The sequence below is a fragment of the Peromyscus maniculatus genome, chromosome 10 (assembly GCF_049852395.1).
Source record: "Peromyscus maniculatus bairdii isolate BWxNUB_F1_BW_parent chromosome 10, HU_Pman_BW_mat_3.1, whole genome shotgun sequence".
NCBI lineage: Eukaryota > Metazoa > Chordata > Mammalia > Rodentia > Cricetidae > Peromyscus > Peromyscus maniculatus.
Window position 1 is genome coordinate 2,438,173 of NC_134861.1, and position 14,230 is coordinate 2,452,402.

At 49.5% G+C, this 14,230-nt stretch overlaps 1 protein-coding gene across 2 annotated transcripts; it reads right to left on the bottom strand.

Annotated features, from left to right (window-relative positions):
* Positions 1-3,904: 3,904 nt before the first annotated feature.
* Grpel1 (GrpE like 1, mitochondrial) lies at positions 3,905-10,719 on the bottom strand. Of its 2 annotated transcripts, none has more exons than XM_006985590.3 (4): positions 10,564-10,719; positions 6,741-6,903; positions 4,904-4,985; positions 3,905-4,560 (listed from the first exon to the last, which is right to left on the bottom strand). In XM_006985590.3, exons 1-4 carry the CDS (start codon positions 10,623-10,625, stop codon positions 4,214-4,216), a joined length of 654 nt encoding a protein of 217 aa, XP_006985652.1. In that variant the 5' UTR covers positions 10,626-10,719; the 3' UTR covers positions 3,905-4,213. The 2 variants fall into 2 exon arrangements, with proteins under 2 accessions (XP_006985652.1, XP_015859524.1); XM_016004038.3 differs by having other exon boundaries at positions 6,741-6,877; positions 10,564-10,707.
* Positions 10,720-14,230: the final 3,511 nt, after the last annotated feature.

Sequence of the window (14,230 nt, forward strand, 5' to 3'; positions counted from 1 at the left end):
CCTCTGAAAGAAGCAATAGTAGCAATCTTAAATTGACTTGTGGGGGAGACAAGCCTGTGTCTTTCTAACTTAGTCCTAAGGTAATCCTTTCCGAAGACCGTTCTTTTGTGTCCCTCTGAAGACTGTCCCCTCCTTGGAAGAGTCCCCTTTAACTCATGAGCCTTTCCCCCGTTGGGTTCAGAAGCTGTTACGCTGTGGGAGCCAAGAGCTGTGTGTCCTGACGTCAGCTTTTCCCTGGTGACACAGGCTTTTCTCAGGTGGGCTCCTGTTGGCACCCCTTGGCTGAGCCCACTGCTGCCCCCAGCGGTACCCCAAGCACAGCCCCGGCACACCGCACTTTACCGGGAGGCAGGCTGTGCACAGAACCTTTGCTGTGGAGGCCAGAAATTCCCACCAGGCCCGCTCCCCACTGAGCCACTTAAGATGAGCCCCTCATTTGCACACAATGACCACATGAGCTTCCACTTACCTGACAGCAGCCACTCCAGGCCCTCAACAGTGCTGGTTTCATCTTAGCCCGGCCCACCCTGGGCTGCCTGCCTGGGCAGGCTCTCTTGGCACATTCTTGTCCCTGTGATTGGGAAAGAAGTTAATGGGAGGGCCACAGGGTCAGGGGGGGGCTGCCGTTCGCTGCTGTGAACCCCTGTAGTACACCTGACTTGGAAGACCCCTTTGAGGTCAAGTCTGAGTGTGCAATGCAGAGTTGGGGCAGTAGCTGCTCAGGACTTCCACCGCCATTGCAGATTCCCTTTCTCTAATATAGGACGCGCTAGATAACCCAGCTCAGTGAGCTGATAGGGTATGACCAAGCCCCTCCAGCCGGGTGGAGCCACGGGACCAGCTGGCAGGGGCCCTGGGGAGTGCAGAGCATCCTGCCTGTGCCTTGGAGCCTGTGTGCTGCTTTTATTTGTGGTCTTGAAACAAACTCAGAAATGGCTCCTTCCCAGATCGACTGAAAAGCTTGTTTCTGGGGGCCTCCTTCAAGGATTCATATGGTACCTTCCTTCTAAACTTGAGGAAGGCGTTTGTCTTCCGGCTGCTCAGGGTTCTCACGCCCAGACCCTGTTTTAGAGTCCTGGAGTGACCACAGCCCCTGCCCCCTGTCCCTGAGGTACAAGAGCCTGTTTACCTCATAGAGTGTTTGGGCTCGGAAGTGAAAGTGAAGTTATTTTGAAGAAAAACAACTCATTTCCAAGGACGACTTGATGACGTGCCTTTTCATTTTACATCCTCTGTCCCCTAGGGTAAGTTTTGCAGCATTAAACAAAACATTTCAAATATACCGTATATGGCTTTAGTTGTAAAGTGCATTGTAGGCTAGCAGGGAAGTGCCCTGTTAGCCAGGCCCAGATTTCTCTTGACACCAGAAGATGCTGAGCAGTGGTGTCAAAGGACCAGCTCCACACTGCCCCCTGCAGGCGAACAGTGGACAGGAGCTGGTGTCACTGAACAGCAATGGGGTGGTGCTCAGGGCCTAGTTGTTAAGCCAGTGGTTCTCAAAGTGGGGTTCCTGGGCACTTGTCAGAAACACAGAATCATACCCCATCTAACTCTCTTGAGGCAGAGATTTGGGGGCTTCATTAACAGGGACTAGCAGGGTGTTTTACAAACCCTCCAGGTGGCTGGGATGCAAGCTCGTTTGAGAACCACTGGTTTTGTCCTGGTGTCTCCAACACCAGAGCCCCAGCTTGGTGAGGTTTGAAGTTTCAGTGTCTTCTACAAAATGACAGCTAGACCTATATTAGCTTGAGAAGCAGAGGATCCTGTCAACATGTGGCCAAGAGCTGTTGGACAAAAAGCTGTGCTTAAGCAGGCGTATAGTGTGTGTACATCTTTTGATGATATGAACTTATTTGGGCGTGACTGTTTTAAAACACCATAATGAATGTATAATTAATTTATGTTCAAGTATTAATATTGTTACAAGGGAAAAGTAATATTAGGATTGTTTGCTCTCCTGTCTGCCCAGCTGTTTTTGTCACATTACTCGGTTAGCTCAGACCTTGACATGTTTGTATTTAATTCTCACGATAAATTAGCTACCACAACCCCATGGAACCAAGTCTTTTCAAATTTAAACTGTCTTTAAGTCAGAAAAGTTAGATAATCCTTCAACTGTTTGAAATAATGCTCTCTGGGAGGCCAACATTCCAAGAATGTATTAAGAATTGAAACCCTACCATTTTTATTATTCTTTTACATTAAATTGTTGAGAACAAAGCCATGTCTGTGTGCTTCTTGATCCTCCAGCTTCACAGAAGGCACTGTGCTGTCACGCTAGCTTCTTGCCCAAGGTGGAAAGCTGCTGTCAACAAAGCAGAAGTCCCCACGGGCCGCACAGCTACACATCCACAGCGAGTCTGATCCTGAGAGTACCAGCCAGGCCAAAGATGATTTCCAGGGAGCAGGGCCCATTTCCAGATGCCTCTAAAGTTCTGGTTAGCCACACTCACACAACATACCCAGCTTCTATCATGCAGCTTCCAGTCAATGGACTTGCATGTGGCTGAGAAAGACTTGAATTTCCAGGTGAAAATGTGTATCTGTGTATCTCTTGTTAGTGCTGACTGATGAACTTGCAAAAACATGGTTACATTTCGTCATTCCTGACTGGTTCCAGGACCCTCCTCCCTTCCAGGGTACCCAAAACGGTGTTGAAGTGGCTTACGTAAGACAGCAGGCACCATCTACACATAATCTATGCACTCTCCAGAAGGCCACGCACCGTGTAAGTGGAGTGTACGTGGAGACAGGAGAAATCCTGGCCATGTTCAGTCAACTGTTCTTAAACTTGATTATTGTGTTTGGGTGCAGGTGGGGGTCAGAGGACAACTTTGGGAATCCTCTCCCATTGTGGGGGTTCTGGAGACTGAACTCAGGTTGTCAGGCTTGGCAGCAGGTGCTTTGACTGGCTGACTCATCTTGCTGGCCTTTGACATTTTTCTTGAGTCTAACGTGGACGCTGCGAACAAGGCTGATGACACATCCACGGTTGAGCCTTGTGTACGCACAGCTATGCAGCACAAAGGAACATTGCCTCTGCCGTGTCAGGCTGCTTCTGTCTAAATAGGTCAAGGCAGCTTAAAGGAGAATGTATGAAGACAGAACCTTCCATTTTGAGATAACTTGTATCTTTCAAACTTAACAGCACTCTGCATTTACTGTACTGCCCTGGCTTCTGCACAAGGGTGGATCAGTGCCCTACTTGCTTTGGCACAGCTTCCTTTAGATCACCACTTCTGAGTTTTTTTTCTGAGCTTTATAGGAATGGAAAACAGGCCCTTTGGCTGGTGGAAGCCTGAAGTCAGCTTCTACCATGTGGCTTTGGCTCCTTTGGTTTTCTCCTATGATCTGTATTGTAACTATATGTAAGTCTAAGGTGTACAACCCAGACATAGGCAGCTTCTGTGATGCATGCCTGCAGCTCCAAGCTTGAAGAGCTGTGAACTGAGTGAGCCAGGCTTTCTCCTCAGGAGCTCACCAGATCTCCACTAGATGATAAAATTCAATACTAGAAAACTAGGAAGACAAAAGATGGGATTTTTAATCCTCTTAACAACAATCTGTAAAGTGGAAATGTCTGAAGCATACTAGCTATGCGGCTTTACGTTCGAAATGGTCTGTCTTTATAGTGTGTCCTTAGCAACTACTTACCTACAGACGTAAATATTGAGAAGACTGTAAACAGGGAAAAAAACTAAGTATGTCCAAGTTCAGGTGTTCACTTCCCAGTTCAAAGGCTGCTATTCACAGCAGCTAAATCCTACCTATGAAGGAACTCATGCTCTTGAAGGTCTTAGCTTTGCTGGGAAGAACAGTGTTCCCACTCTGGCCCTTCCCTTCAAGGGAACCCCACCATGCTGAGTGACACCAGCGCTTTGGCACCCAGAGGTAGACCGTGCAGTGCAGATGTAGCCAAAGACCTTTTATTTGTGTAAAGTACTTATCGATTACCAGGTGAACAGATACAGTGTTAGTCACACTGCTCCTGAGGCCCCGCTGGCCTCTTCTGAAGTCGGTGGCACCAAACCCAGTGACCAGGCTCCCAGAGTCCCTGATGCAGTGTGCAAGCAGCTTCGCGTTCTGCTCAGCTTACTTAAGGATTCCAACAAGGCCCGGCGAGGGTCACATGTGTTCACAGATGAGAAATTACAAGCCTACTTTTCGAGTTCTAGCAAGTGACCTACAAAGTCCAGAGCCCCGAGGGAGGCAGCTAAGCTTCCTTCACTACCCCCACCAGAGCTGGCCTGAGGGTACGCCCATGCAGCTTGTATCCCACCTTACTAACTAGTGCCACAGTGCCTGGCTCTTTCCCCTCCACAGGGGTGTGGAACAAGGCCTCGTGTTCATAAGGGTCGAACTTGGCCCCAATGGGGTCGAGCCTGAGCAAGCCATGTTTTGTGAACACCTTCTGAATCTGGACTTCAGTCATCACCAGCCCTTCATATAGGCTCTTCAAATGAGGGTTGCTGTCGCTGACCTCCTCCTTTGGAACACTCTGGGTTGCCTTTTCCAGGATGTCTGCGACCTCCAGTAAGTCCTTGCAGAAGCCCTGGATGCCTGCATGGAGGAAGAAAAGATGGTCTCCACTTAGTATCAGTTGCATGGGCTCCTCACACAGGGCTGTTCATGATGCCCTGATACGCCATAGAACCACAGAACTTCTGAGATAACAGGTAATATGTCCTCAGAGAGAGGAAAGGAAGAAAGCACAGGCAGAGAAATTAGCTTAACGTGCCCCGAGGCTCCCAAACCAGGGTGTCCCGTGCTGACCAGGCAGGCCATGGCCAGCTGAACCAGGAGAGTAAGAATGAAGACAGCAGGAGCTCCGTCTACATCACCATCTACCTGCTAGTCACTCAAGAGTGCTCTCCCCACTCAAGAGACCACAAAGTCTGCTTACCATACAACTTGGCCTCCTCCACCAGCTTCTGGCTTCTCTGCCGTAGATTCTCAGTATCTGCCAAAGCTCGTTTGTATTTTTCCTAAAGGAGGGGAAAAAAAGGTTATGTTACAAATGTGTGAGAAAGCCATTCTGATTTTGAAATGATTATATAATAAACTCTAAATTAGGACATAAATAAAATTTGCTATTTAATTGAGATTTTAGACAAAACCAGGACAGTTTAAGAAGAGAAAATTTACAAATTTACACCTTGCTGGTGTCTCCAAGAGGCAGAGAATAATGTGAGAGACTCCTACCCAAGGGCACAGTGGGGGAGAGCCAGAGGTCCTTATGTGCTCATGCCTTCGTCACCCCTCAGGGGAGAATGCTACTTTCCTGTTCAACTTGAAGGTGTCAGAGCACATCACTGGGGGTCACCTACCTCAGTGGTCCCCTGGAGGGGAAGGAAGATCACATGGGAGGAAATCTCAAAGAGGCCATGCCCAGCCAAATAACTGGGACCAGAGATAGGACAGATCTCCACTGTCCCCATCGCCACCATTCCTGACCATCTCTAGTTCAAAATCCACTGGTGGACTCCAGAGGTCTCTACAATACCTCTGACCTCCATTTTCAGTCTGTCATGGAACAAGGCTCTATGGCAGCTTATCCTGGTCTAGCCTTGATAACTTGGGAGATCCCACTAGCTTTTGTGTCTCAGTTTTCTCATCTATGAAGGTACCATGGTTGAGGATTAACAAGAGTTCATCACAGTGCCAGCCATGTAAGTTTGATGCTACCAATTGCCCCCACACTTACAGAACTTAACTGCTGCCTATTTTTTTTTAATTTATGTGCATTGGTGTTTTGCCTGCATGTATGTCCGTGTGAGGATGCCAGATCCCCTGAAACTGGAGCTACAGACAGTTATGAGCTGCCATGTGGGTTCTGGGAATTGAACCTGGGTCCTTTGGAAGAACAGCCAGTGCTCTTAACCACTGAGCCATCTCTCCAGTCCCTGCTGCTTACTTTTCAACACGGATTGATAATTGCTATCACTGACTCCCACATTCAACTCCTGTACATAATTTTCTAGTTCCCTTCCTAAATTCCAGCTTTATCACACCAAGTGTCCCTCATTTGTATGCAAGACCCTGTAGTCCTTTTTTTTTTTTTTTTGAGACAAGGTTTCCCTATGTAATAGCTTTGGCTGTCCTGGAACTCACTTTATAGACCAGGCTGACCTCGAACTCACAGATATCCACCTGCCTCTGCCTCCCGAGTGCTGGGATTAAAGGCATAGTTTTACCATAACACAGAGACTTCCCCGGTCAGAAGCAGAGCCACAGAGAGTTTGGATCTAGTCCCGGTTTGGCAGTTAGTTTGCCAGCGCTGGGCCCACAGCAGGCAGTACACAAATGATTAAATGTCTTTGTCTGCCATGTCACCTGTGAACTTGGAAGCTGTCGTGTGGACCATGCAGGGAACAATTCAGCAGTGTGTACACTGAGGGTCTGTGGTGGTTTGAAAGAAAATGGCCCCCAAAGGAAGTGGCACTGTTAGGAGATGTGGCCTTGTTGGAGGAAGTGTGTCACTGTAGAGGTAGGCTTTGAGGTCTCATCCATGCTCAAGACATGCCAGCGAGACAGTCCACTTCCTGTTGCAAGATGTAGGACTCTCAGCTACTTCTCTAGCACCATGTCTGCCTGCATGCTGCCATGTCCCACCATGATGCTAATGGACTGAACCTCTGAACTGTAAGCGAGCCACCTCAATTAAATGTTTTCATTTTTAAGAGCTGCCATGGTCATGGTGTCTCTTCATAACAACAAAAACCTTAAGACAGGGTCCTTACCATGGTCTCCCTCAGCTGCTCTTCCAGCTTAACCTTCTCTTCCAGGACAGTCTTGTCTGCAGAGGGTGGCTCTGTCTTCGGCTCACAATGGCCCAAGTCCTCTTCCAGGCCCTGGCCATTGTTCTTCTGTTTCGTAGCTGTGCACAACAAGCGAGGAGAAGGCCTAAGGAAAAGCCCACACATAAGAAGTGAAGACAGCCTAAAGACAGACATAAGATTTTAGAAACTTGCGCCTTTGAGATGGCTCAGTGGGCAAGGCCACTGGCTTCCAAGCCTGACAACCAGAGTTCTAGTCCAGAGGACCCACATGGTAGAGAGAACCAATTCCCCACAAGTTGTCCCAATTTCCACACATGTAATGATATGCATCTCTCTTCCCCAACAGAGTAAATGTTTAAAAAAAAGTGAATTTGGGTAATTTCAAAGTATTTGCTAGAAAAGACTTATCTCAGACCTAACAAAAGCAATTGTAACACACAAAATACATGTGTTGTGGGGCTGGGGAGGTGAGGTGGCTCAGTAGGTCAAGTCCCTGCAGTGCAAGCACGAAGACCAGAGCCCCCCAGAACCCACATAAGAAAGCTGAGCATGGAGGTACAACTGTAGCCCTCGTCTTGTGGCAGGGACAGGTAGACCCCTGAAGCCCGCTGGCCGGCCACCCTAGTTGAATCATGAGCTTCAACCTAGGTCACTGGGTCAAGGTGCTTGCCACCAAGCCAGCCGTGGCATGAGTTCAATTCCCAGGACCTATATGATGGAAGGGGAGAACTAATTTCTGCAAGTTGTCCTCTGGATGCCACACATGTACTGTGGCAGCTACCCACAACAAGTAAGTCAATGGGACAGTGGGAAGATACCTGACGTTGACCTTGGGCCTTCCCCATGTGCTCACACTGCACACACCACAACAAAGAATGTGGGTGCCTTTTTATGTGTCTGTATGAGTATGCCACCTGAGTGCAGGGTCCTAGGAGGCCAGAAGAAGGTAGCAAATCCCCTGGAGCTAGTTACAGGTGGTTGTGAATTGTCCACCATGAGTGCTGGGAACTGCAGTTGGGTCCTATGGAAAAGCAAGCACTCTTAACCACTGACCCATCTCTTTAGCCCTGTCCCCATCCTGAGTCGTTACCTAAGAGCACATGGCATAGGTAGCTGTGGCTGTTCTACTACACTGTGCTAATGCACTCTGATACCCATTAGCTAACAGGATCAGCTGACAACACAGTTCATAGAAAGCAGCCCTGTCATTAAGTGACTTATGACTATTTATATAGTATTCCCTACCTCTTCATGTATTCTAAGGTGTCTCCTTGAGTCCAAGCACCTAGACCCCTTTCATGGCACAAGACCCACTTTGCATCCTGCTGATGACAGTGGCCTGAGCAGAAATCCTTTCATCAGACAGAAAAAGTAAACACCCAAAATACAATGGCCTGTGGTTTCTGTGATGACTGGAGTCATGGCTGCAGGAGGCCCAAAGCAGAGAGAACCAGGAGACTTAGAGGACCTCACTCTGTAACCTTGGCTGGCTTGAATTCACTATGTAGAACAGGTTGGCCCCAGAATCAATGGAGCTCTGCCTGCCTCTGCCTCCCAAGTGCTGGGATTAAAAGTGTGGACCACAATGTCCAGCAAGCTGACTAGAGGAGATAATGTATTGCTATTATATTTAACTATGTGTAAGTATGTCCCTGCATGTGTCTGTGTAAGTGTATGCCACATGAGTGTGGGTGCCCATGAAAGCCAAAGCCACGGGATACTTTAGAGCTGGAATTACAGGTGGCTGTGATCTGTCTAGTGTGGATGCTAGGAACTGAACTTGGGTCCTCTACAAGAGCAGTGAACACTCTTAACCACTGAGACTTCTCTCCAGGTACTGGCTTTCTTTTTGATGTCTTTATTATTCGGAGATTGAGTCTGGCAGTAAACTTGCAATCCTTTAGCCTCAGTCTTCCAAGTGCTGAGTGCTGGAATTGTTGATCCACAAAGGGCTCTGCAGTCCAGGTCAGCTACAGGAGTAAGGTGGATAGGAGAGATGCATTTCAGGAACTGGGTATCACTTGGACAGAGGAATGGAAAAGGGAGTACAAGTGCTGTGCAGGGGAAATGGAAAGAGAAGTCCAAATGAATCCTGGAAGTAAGCCAGAAGAGAAGCATGATCCCCTTAGAGCTGGAGTTACAAGTGGCTGTTAACCACCCAGTGTGGGTGCCGGGCACACTAGGTCTTCCACAAAAGCAGCCAGTGCTTTTAACCAGTGAACCCTCTTTCTGGACCCAGCAGTGACTTTTTATCTTACTTTTCCTTTCATGCTATTTGAAAAGCTAAGAATCTGGGCTGGAGAGTTGGCTCAGTGGTCAAGAACTCGTTACTCTTACAGAGGACCTGAGTTTGATTCCCAGTACCTACACTGCAGCTAACAACTATCTAACTGTAACTTCAATTCCAGGGTATCTGACACTTCCTCCTGACCTCAGAGGGCACCAGACGTGCATCTGGTATGTACATGCACATACGTACAGGCAAAACACCCATACATATAAAAACAAAACAAAACAGAGCCTAATTTTTGAAAAGCAAAATTAAACTAAGAATATAAAAACCTGCTCTCACTATGAATTATTTCCAGCCCTGGGGGTGACAATTACAGCCTTTTGGCAGGTCAGCTTTGCTGTACAGATCCTTTCATCCACAGAATTCCTAGGGCTGTGTCCCAGAGGGAAGAGGGCAGGCAAGCTTAGGGATACTATGGGAGCTATGACTATCAGCCATACAGCTCTCTGGCCTCCTCCTAAGGCATCCTTTCTTCAAAACCACCATTTCAGGGACAGATATGAACCAAGTTTGGGGTGCAGAGAGTGGGAGGTTAGGATGAGGGACTGCCTTCCTGTCAATTAACTCCAAATGCATCACCATAAATGAGAAGTGCTTCTACAGCAATATTCCAGAAGGCTGCTTTGCTCCCGGCTCTTTGCATAATGTAAGCCAGTTTTCATCTTGTCACCTTTTAAGAGATCATCCACCTGCTTCCCCTCACCAGATGAAAAGACCAGCTCTCATTCTACCCAGTTTCCACAAGATTCAGGCAAAGTCGCTTTTCATTAACCAATAACTTGGTCCTAGCAGGGAACAAGTAAACATACTAAGTATTTGCCTAACTTTGGAGTTGTGACTCAAAAGCCTGAGGCCACGGGTTAAGGTAAAGATGGCAAAAAAGGCACATTTGCCTAAATAAACCGCGCACACACTGGCTTTGCTGCTCCTCGGACCTCACATTCCCTGAAGGCCAAAAGTGGAGGAGGACTGTGAAGGACAGTGGAAAAAGCCCGTAAACCGGGCAGCATACATCCTGGTCTGGAGCATGCTTGAGATGGCCCCGGCCCTGAACTGCGTAACTGCAGCTACCTACCAGTATTAGCAACCCCAGCCCCTGCGCAGGCAGGCTTCTGACCTTGGGCAAGTCTCTGGTTTCTGGGGTTGTCTTTTGCAATCCCAGGAGGGGTGGTGCCCCGTTCCCGTGAGCATGAGGTGCGTCGCCAGGAAAGCAAGTGGCGGAACCTTCCCCCAGACATATCGCTACAGAGCCTGGATCCCCACGCTTACGTCCCAGCGGCCCTGCTCCTCGGCTCTCGAGCCCAGTTCAGACAGCGCCGCACCGCAGATCCCGGGACTCCCGCGAGGTGAAGCCAGGCACGGGGACCCGGCTGTGAGGACGAGGCTCCACGGCGCAAGGACTGGCTGTGGGGACCCCAGATCGCCGCCAAGGCCGCAGCCAGAGCTCTCGGCAGTGAGTGGGGCCGACGCGGAGGAGCAGCACTCTCTTACCTGAGCGACAGCGCCAACGCCGGGAGACTGCGCCGCGCCAGCCGCACGCACCGAGCCGCCATGACTGCCCCCGCGGCTGCGTCACTGCACCCACACTGAGCATGCGCGGAAGCATTTACGCCAGCTTCCCTACCCACTGCTGCCTCTCAACTAATCCGTGACCAGTGTTGCTTTGATGGACAACTATATCCACCTGTAATTGCTAGTCGTGACGTACAGTTTCCCCGCCCCCTCTTCTCCCGGTGGGCGAGGACTGAGGCTTCTGGGAGCTCCGGAAGGTGAGGAGGTGAAAGGTGAAGGGGGCGGGGGCCGGAGCCTCTGTGGGCGGGGCGCAACAGGAGCAGCCAATGGGGAGGAAGAGCGCGGGGGCGGGGCGGGCGGCGGTGGGCGGGCCGACGGGCCCAGGCAACCTGTGTAGGGTGGGTGGTGCTCGCTTAAAGCTCCTGCTGCTATTGGTGTGGGGAACGTGGGAGGACCGGGAAGGGACCGGGGTGGGGGGTGGGGGGTGGGGGGTGGAATGGGGGGTGGAATAGGGGATGGAATAGGGGTGGGGGGGGTGGGGAGATAGGGGGGTGGGAGCGGGGTGATGGGTATCTTTGGCAAGTCTGCCGCAAGCGTGTGTGTCAGCAGGCTGTCTGTGGAAGACCCGAGGAACATGCATGGCTTGGCTTTGTGCCTTCAGTCATCTCCAGTTTTCTCAGAACGCGACACAAGCAAATGAACTAGCAGCCGTGTGTTCAGGAGAGCTTCGAGGATACGGGTGCAAAAGTTTGGTCAGTGCTCTGGGGGAGGGATGCAGTGCTGAGAGTCTCCGGAGGACGCCTCCTGTCCTGTCCAGGTCTGCATCTGCTTCCTTCCTCCTCATCCTCACATCCCGAGACCGAATGCCTTGTCCGTGGATTAGAGCCTGCGTGTACACTCGAAAGGGCCCAAACTCTAATTATTTAGCCTCGCTCTTATTAAAGTCATTTGCTCAACGTATGCTACTGTTTGCCAGGGATGGAGCATGTCCACACGAAAGCACAGCTCTCACCTCAAAAGGTGTAAGTTTATTCTGAAGCCAATTATAAGTGACCCTGGCCCAGAAACAGTTTTAGGACAGCCCAAATTCGATGTTCCAACGTGAAAGCAGTTTCAGTTTGTAGAGCAGCAGAACTAAGAAAGCCATAATTCAAGACATAAAGTACACTGGTGGGAACATTAAGCATGTGATAACAACAAAGCAGAGAAATCTTGGCTGTAGGCCCCAGATGCTATCTGTTAGCACTCTTAGTCCTTTGATTGGTGGAGAGTAGTGTTTTGTTACTACATTACCAAGATTTTAATCTGTGTATCAGAATGTTAGGTCTGACACAGTGGGGCAGGGAATAACTGTTTAATGGACTAAAGACAGGCCAAGATAAATTGTAATTAGGCTCTGGACCTGCAGCGTTCCAGCCTCTCCACAGTCACTGAGGTTTTACTCAGTTAATCAGCCTCTGCAAACAGTTTCCAGGGATCCTGGTTCACTGATGTTTTCTAGAACAACTGACCTGATTCATTAATTCATTAGGGCAGAGAGAAGGGGATGGGGGGGGGGGTGATGAGGGACAGAGAGGGTGTGCTGTTAGCACACTAGTGAAATTAAAAGACATAATCGTGTCTGTGGCACTTGATTGTGACAGAACAAACAACTGAAAAAGGCAGGGTGTGAAAAGGGACGTGAGTGTGACGGGTATCAGATGATAACATGGCACCACTGGCCCTTTCGTTAGGGAGTGATATGGCCTGGTGATAATAGCTCTGGGTGGAGCTATTTATAGTAAATTGTCATATTGTTTGGGAGTAGAGTTAAGAATACTCTAGTTTTAAAAGGTGAGGCTTCTCGTAAGACCGTGGGGGAAACGCTGACGGTGCTGAAGCCGGTGGTGACTACCGTGGGGCTTAGACAATTTTCTTTGGAAATTTTCTGGAATAAGACTTAAAACATCCTGTGGTTTTCTCTGGCAGTAACCAGGTCACCCAATTGCACCCATCCTGACTGTGGTTATTCTTCAATCTTGGGTCTTATTTGTTGTGAGGCTTTGAAGAATGGTAATGTCCGTGACTTGCACATCCATCTGCAGAGACAGATGACAGTTATAACTGCTGTGTGGGAACAGGCAAGTATGGCTCTTCCCAGGGGTGAGGCCCGTGGGGACCCTGAACAGCTTCTCAGTACAGGGTACAGGGTTCTTCCACTAGGAGGCCTACCTGCCTGTGCTGCCACCTGGTGACCCACTCAGGAACTTCCTCCAGAAGCTGCCATCTTGGGCAGTTCCACCGTCCCCCTGACATCCAGAACTTCACCATCCACCTGGCCAGTAATCTGCAGGTGGAGGTGGAGCTGCCTGGAGAAAACACTTAGGTCCGCTGTCTGAGTTCACATTCAGCAGTAGTCAGGGCAGTCCAGCGTGGCTAGGAATGCAGGAAGAGCAAAGGAAAACGTGGGGTGGACCCAGAGAGGATAGAGTGGTGTTTATAAAGAAAAACAGTCCTCAGAAGGTTGTGCAGATGGCTCAACAGCATGACTGTGGGCGTGATATGCATTATAGCAGAATGCCTGCTCTGTGCCAGTCTCTCTAAGATGTCCTCTTGTGGGTCAGCCCCAAGACTCGTTGGGGAGAGGAATAGTTAGTTGGCCAGGTTAGGTGACTCGCACAGAGTTAGCAGAGCTCTTGGATATTTCTCCACGCTGACCCAGCATGCACTGGGGTGGAAAACAGAAACAGTGCCTGTCTCACGACGGTGTCTGTTGCTGCCTTCAGTGGCATGGTGATGCCTTAGTTAAGGGGTGGCTCTTCATCCCCCTCAAGCAACCTGGAGGTCGGCCAGTTTGGAGACACCTGGTTCATCTTTGTTAGCAACCTGACTCGATTTGGAATGACCTAGAGGGGACACTTCAGGGTGTGTCTGTGATGGTGTCTCTAGAGATGTTTAACTCACGGGAGAGCCACTCTAAATGTGAGTGGCACCATCCCATGGACTGAAGCCAAGGCTGGATGAAAGAAAAGGAGAAAGCCTGAAGAGCACCAGCCGCCATCTCTCTCCTGCTTCCTGGTCCATGGAAATGTGAGCGGGCAGTCTCAAGCTCCTGCCTCGGGCTTTCCTCACCAGGATGAACTAGAACCCAGATGAACCTTCTTCCCTCAATGTGTTCTCCGGTGCTTTGTCACAGCAATGGAAAAGATAATTGGTACAATAGCAATAGCAGGCAATTATGAAGATGGACTCCAAGGATCGGCTGGGCAAGGATGCCTTACCCAGCATTCAACCAGACACTAATCTAGAGGCTGCTGGGCAGGAGCTTGCACTGTGTATCAGTGTCCCAAGTCCATTGTTCTTGAGGTATTGAGTAACTTGTACGTTTGAGGTTTTGAGCCCTTTAAAGGCAGCAGGAAGTGGGGTCCAGGTGAAGTCTAGAGGAGAGCTAGAATCGCTGCCGCTGTCCCACCACATTCTCCCTACCATAAATTTTTGCCTCATCACAGGCCAAAATCAATGGAGCCAAGCAGCCAGCGGTGAAACCACAGAAATCATGTGAGGAATAGGCCTTCCCCCGTTCAGTTGGTTGTCTCGAGTATTTTATCACAGCCATGGAAAGTTGACCACACAGGGCCTCCAACAAAACCCACTAATGGACCCTACT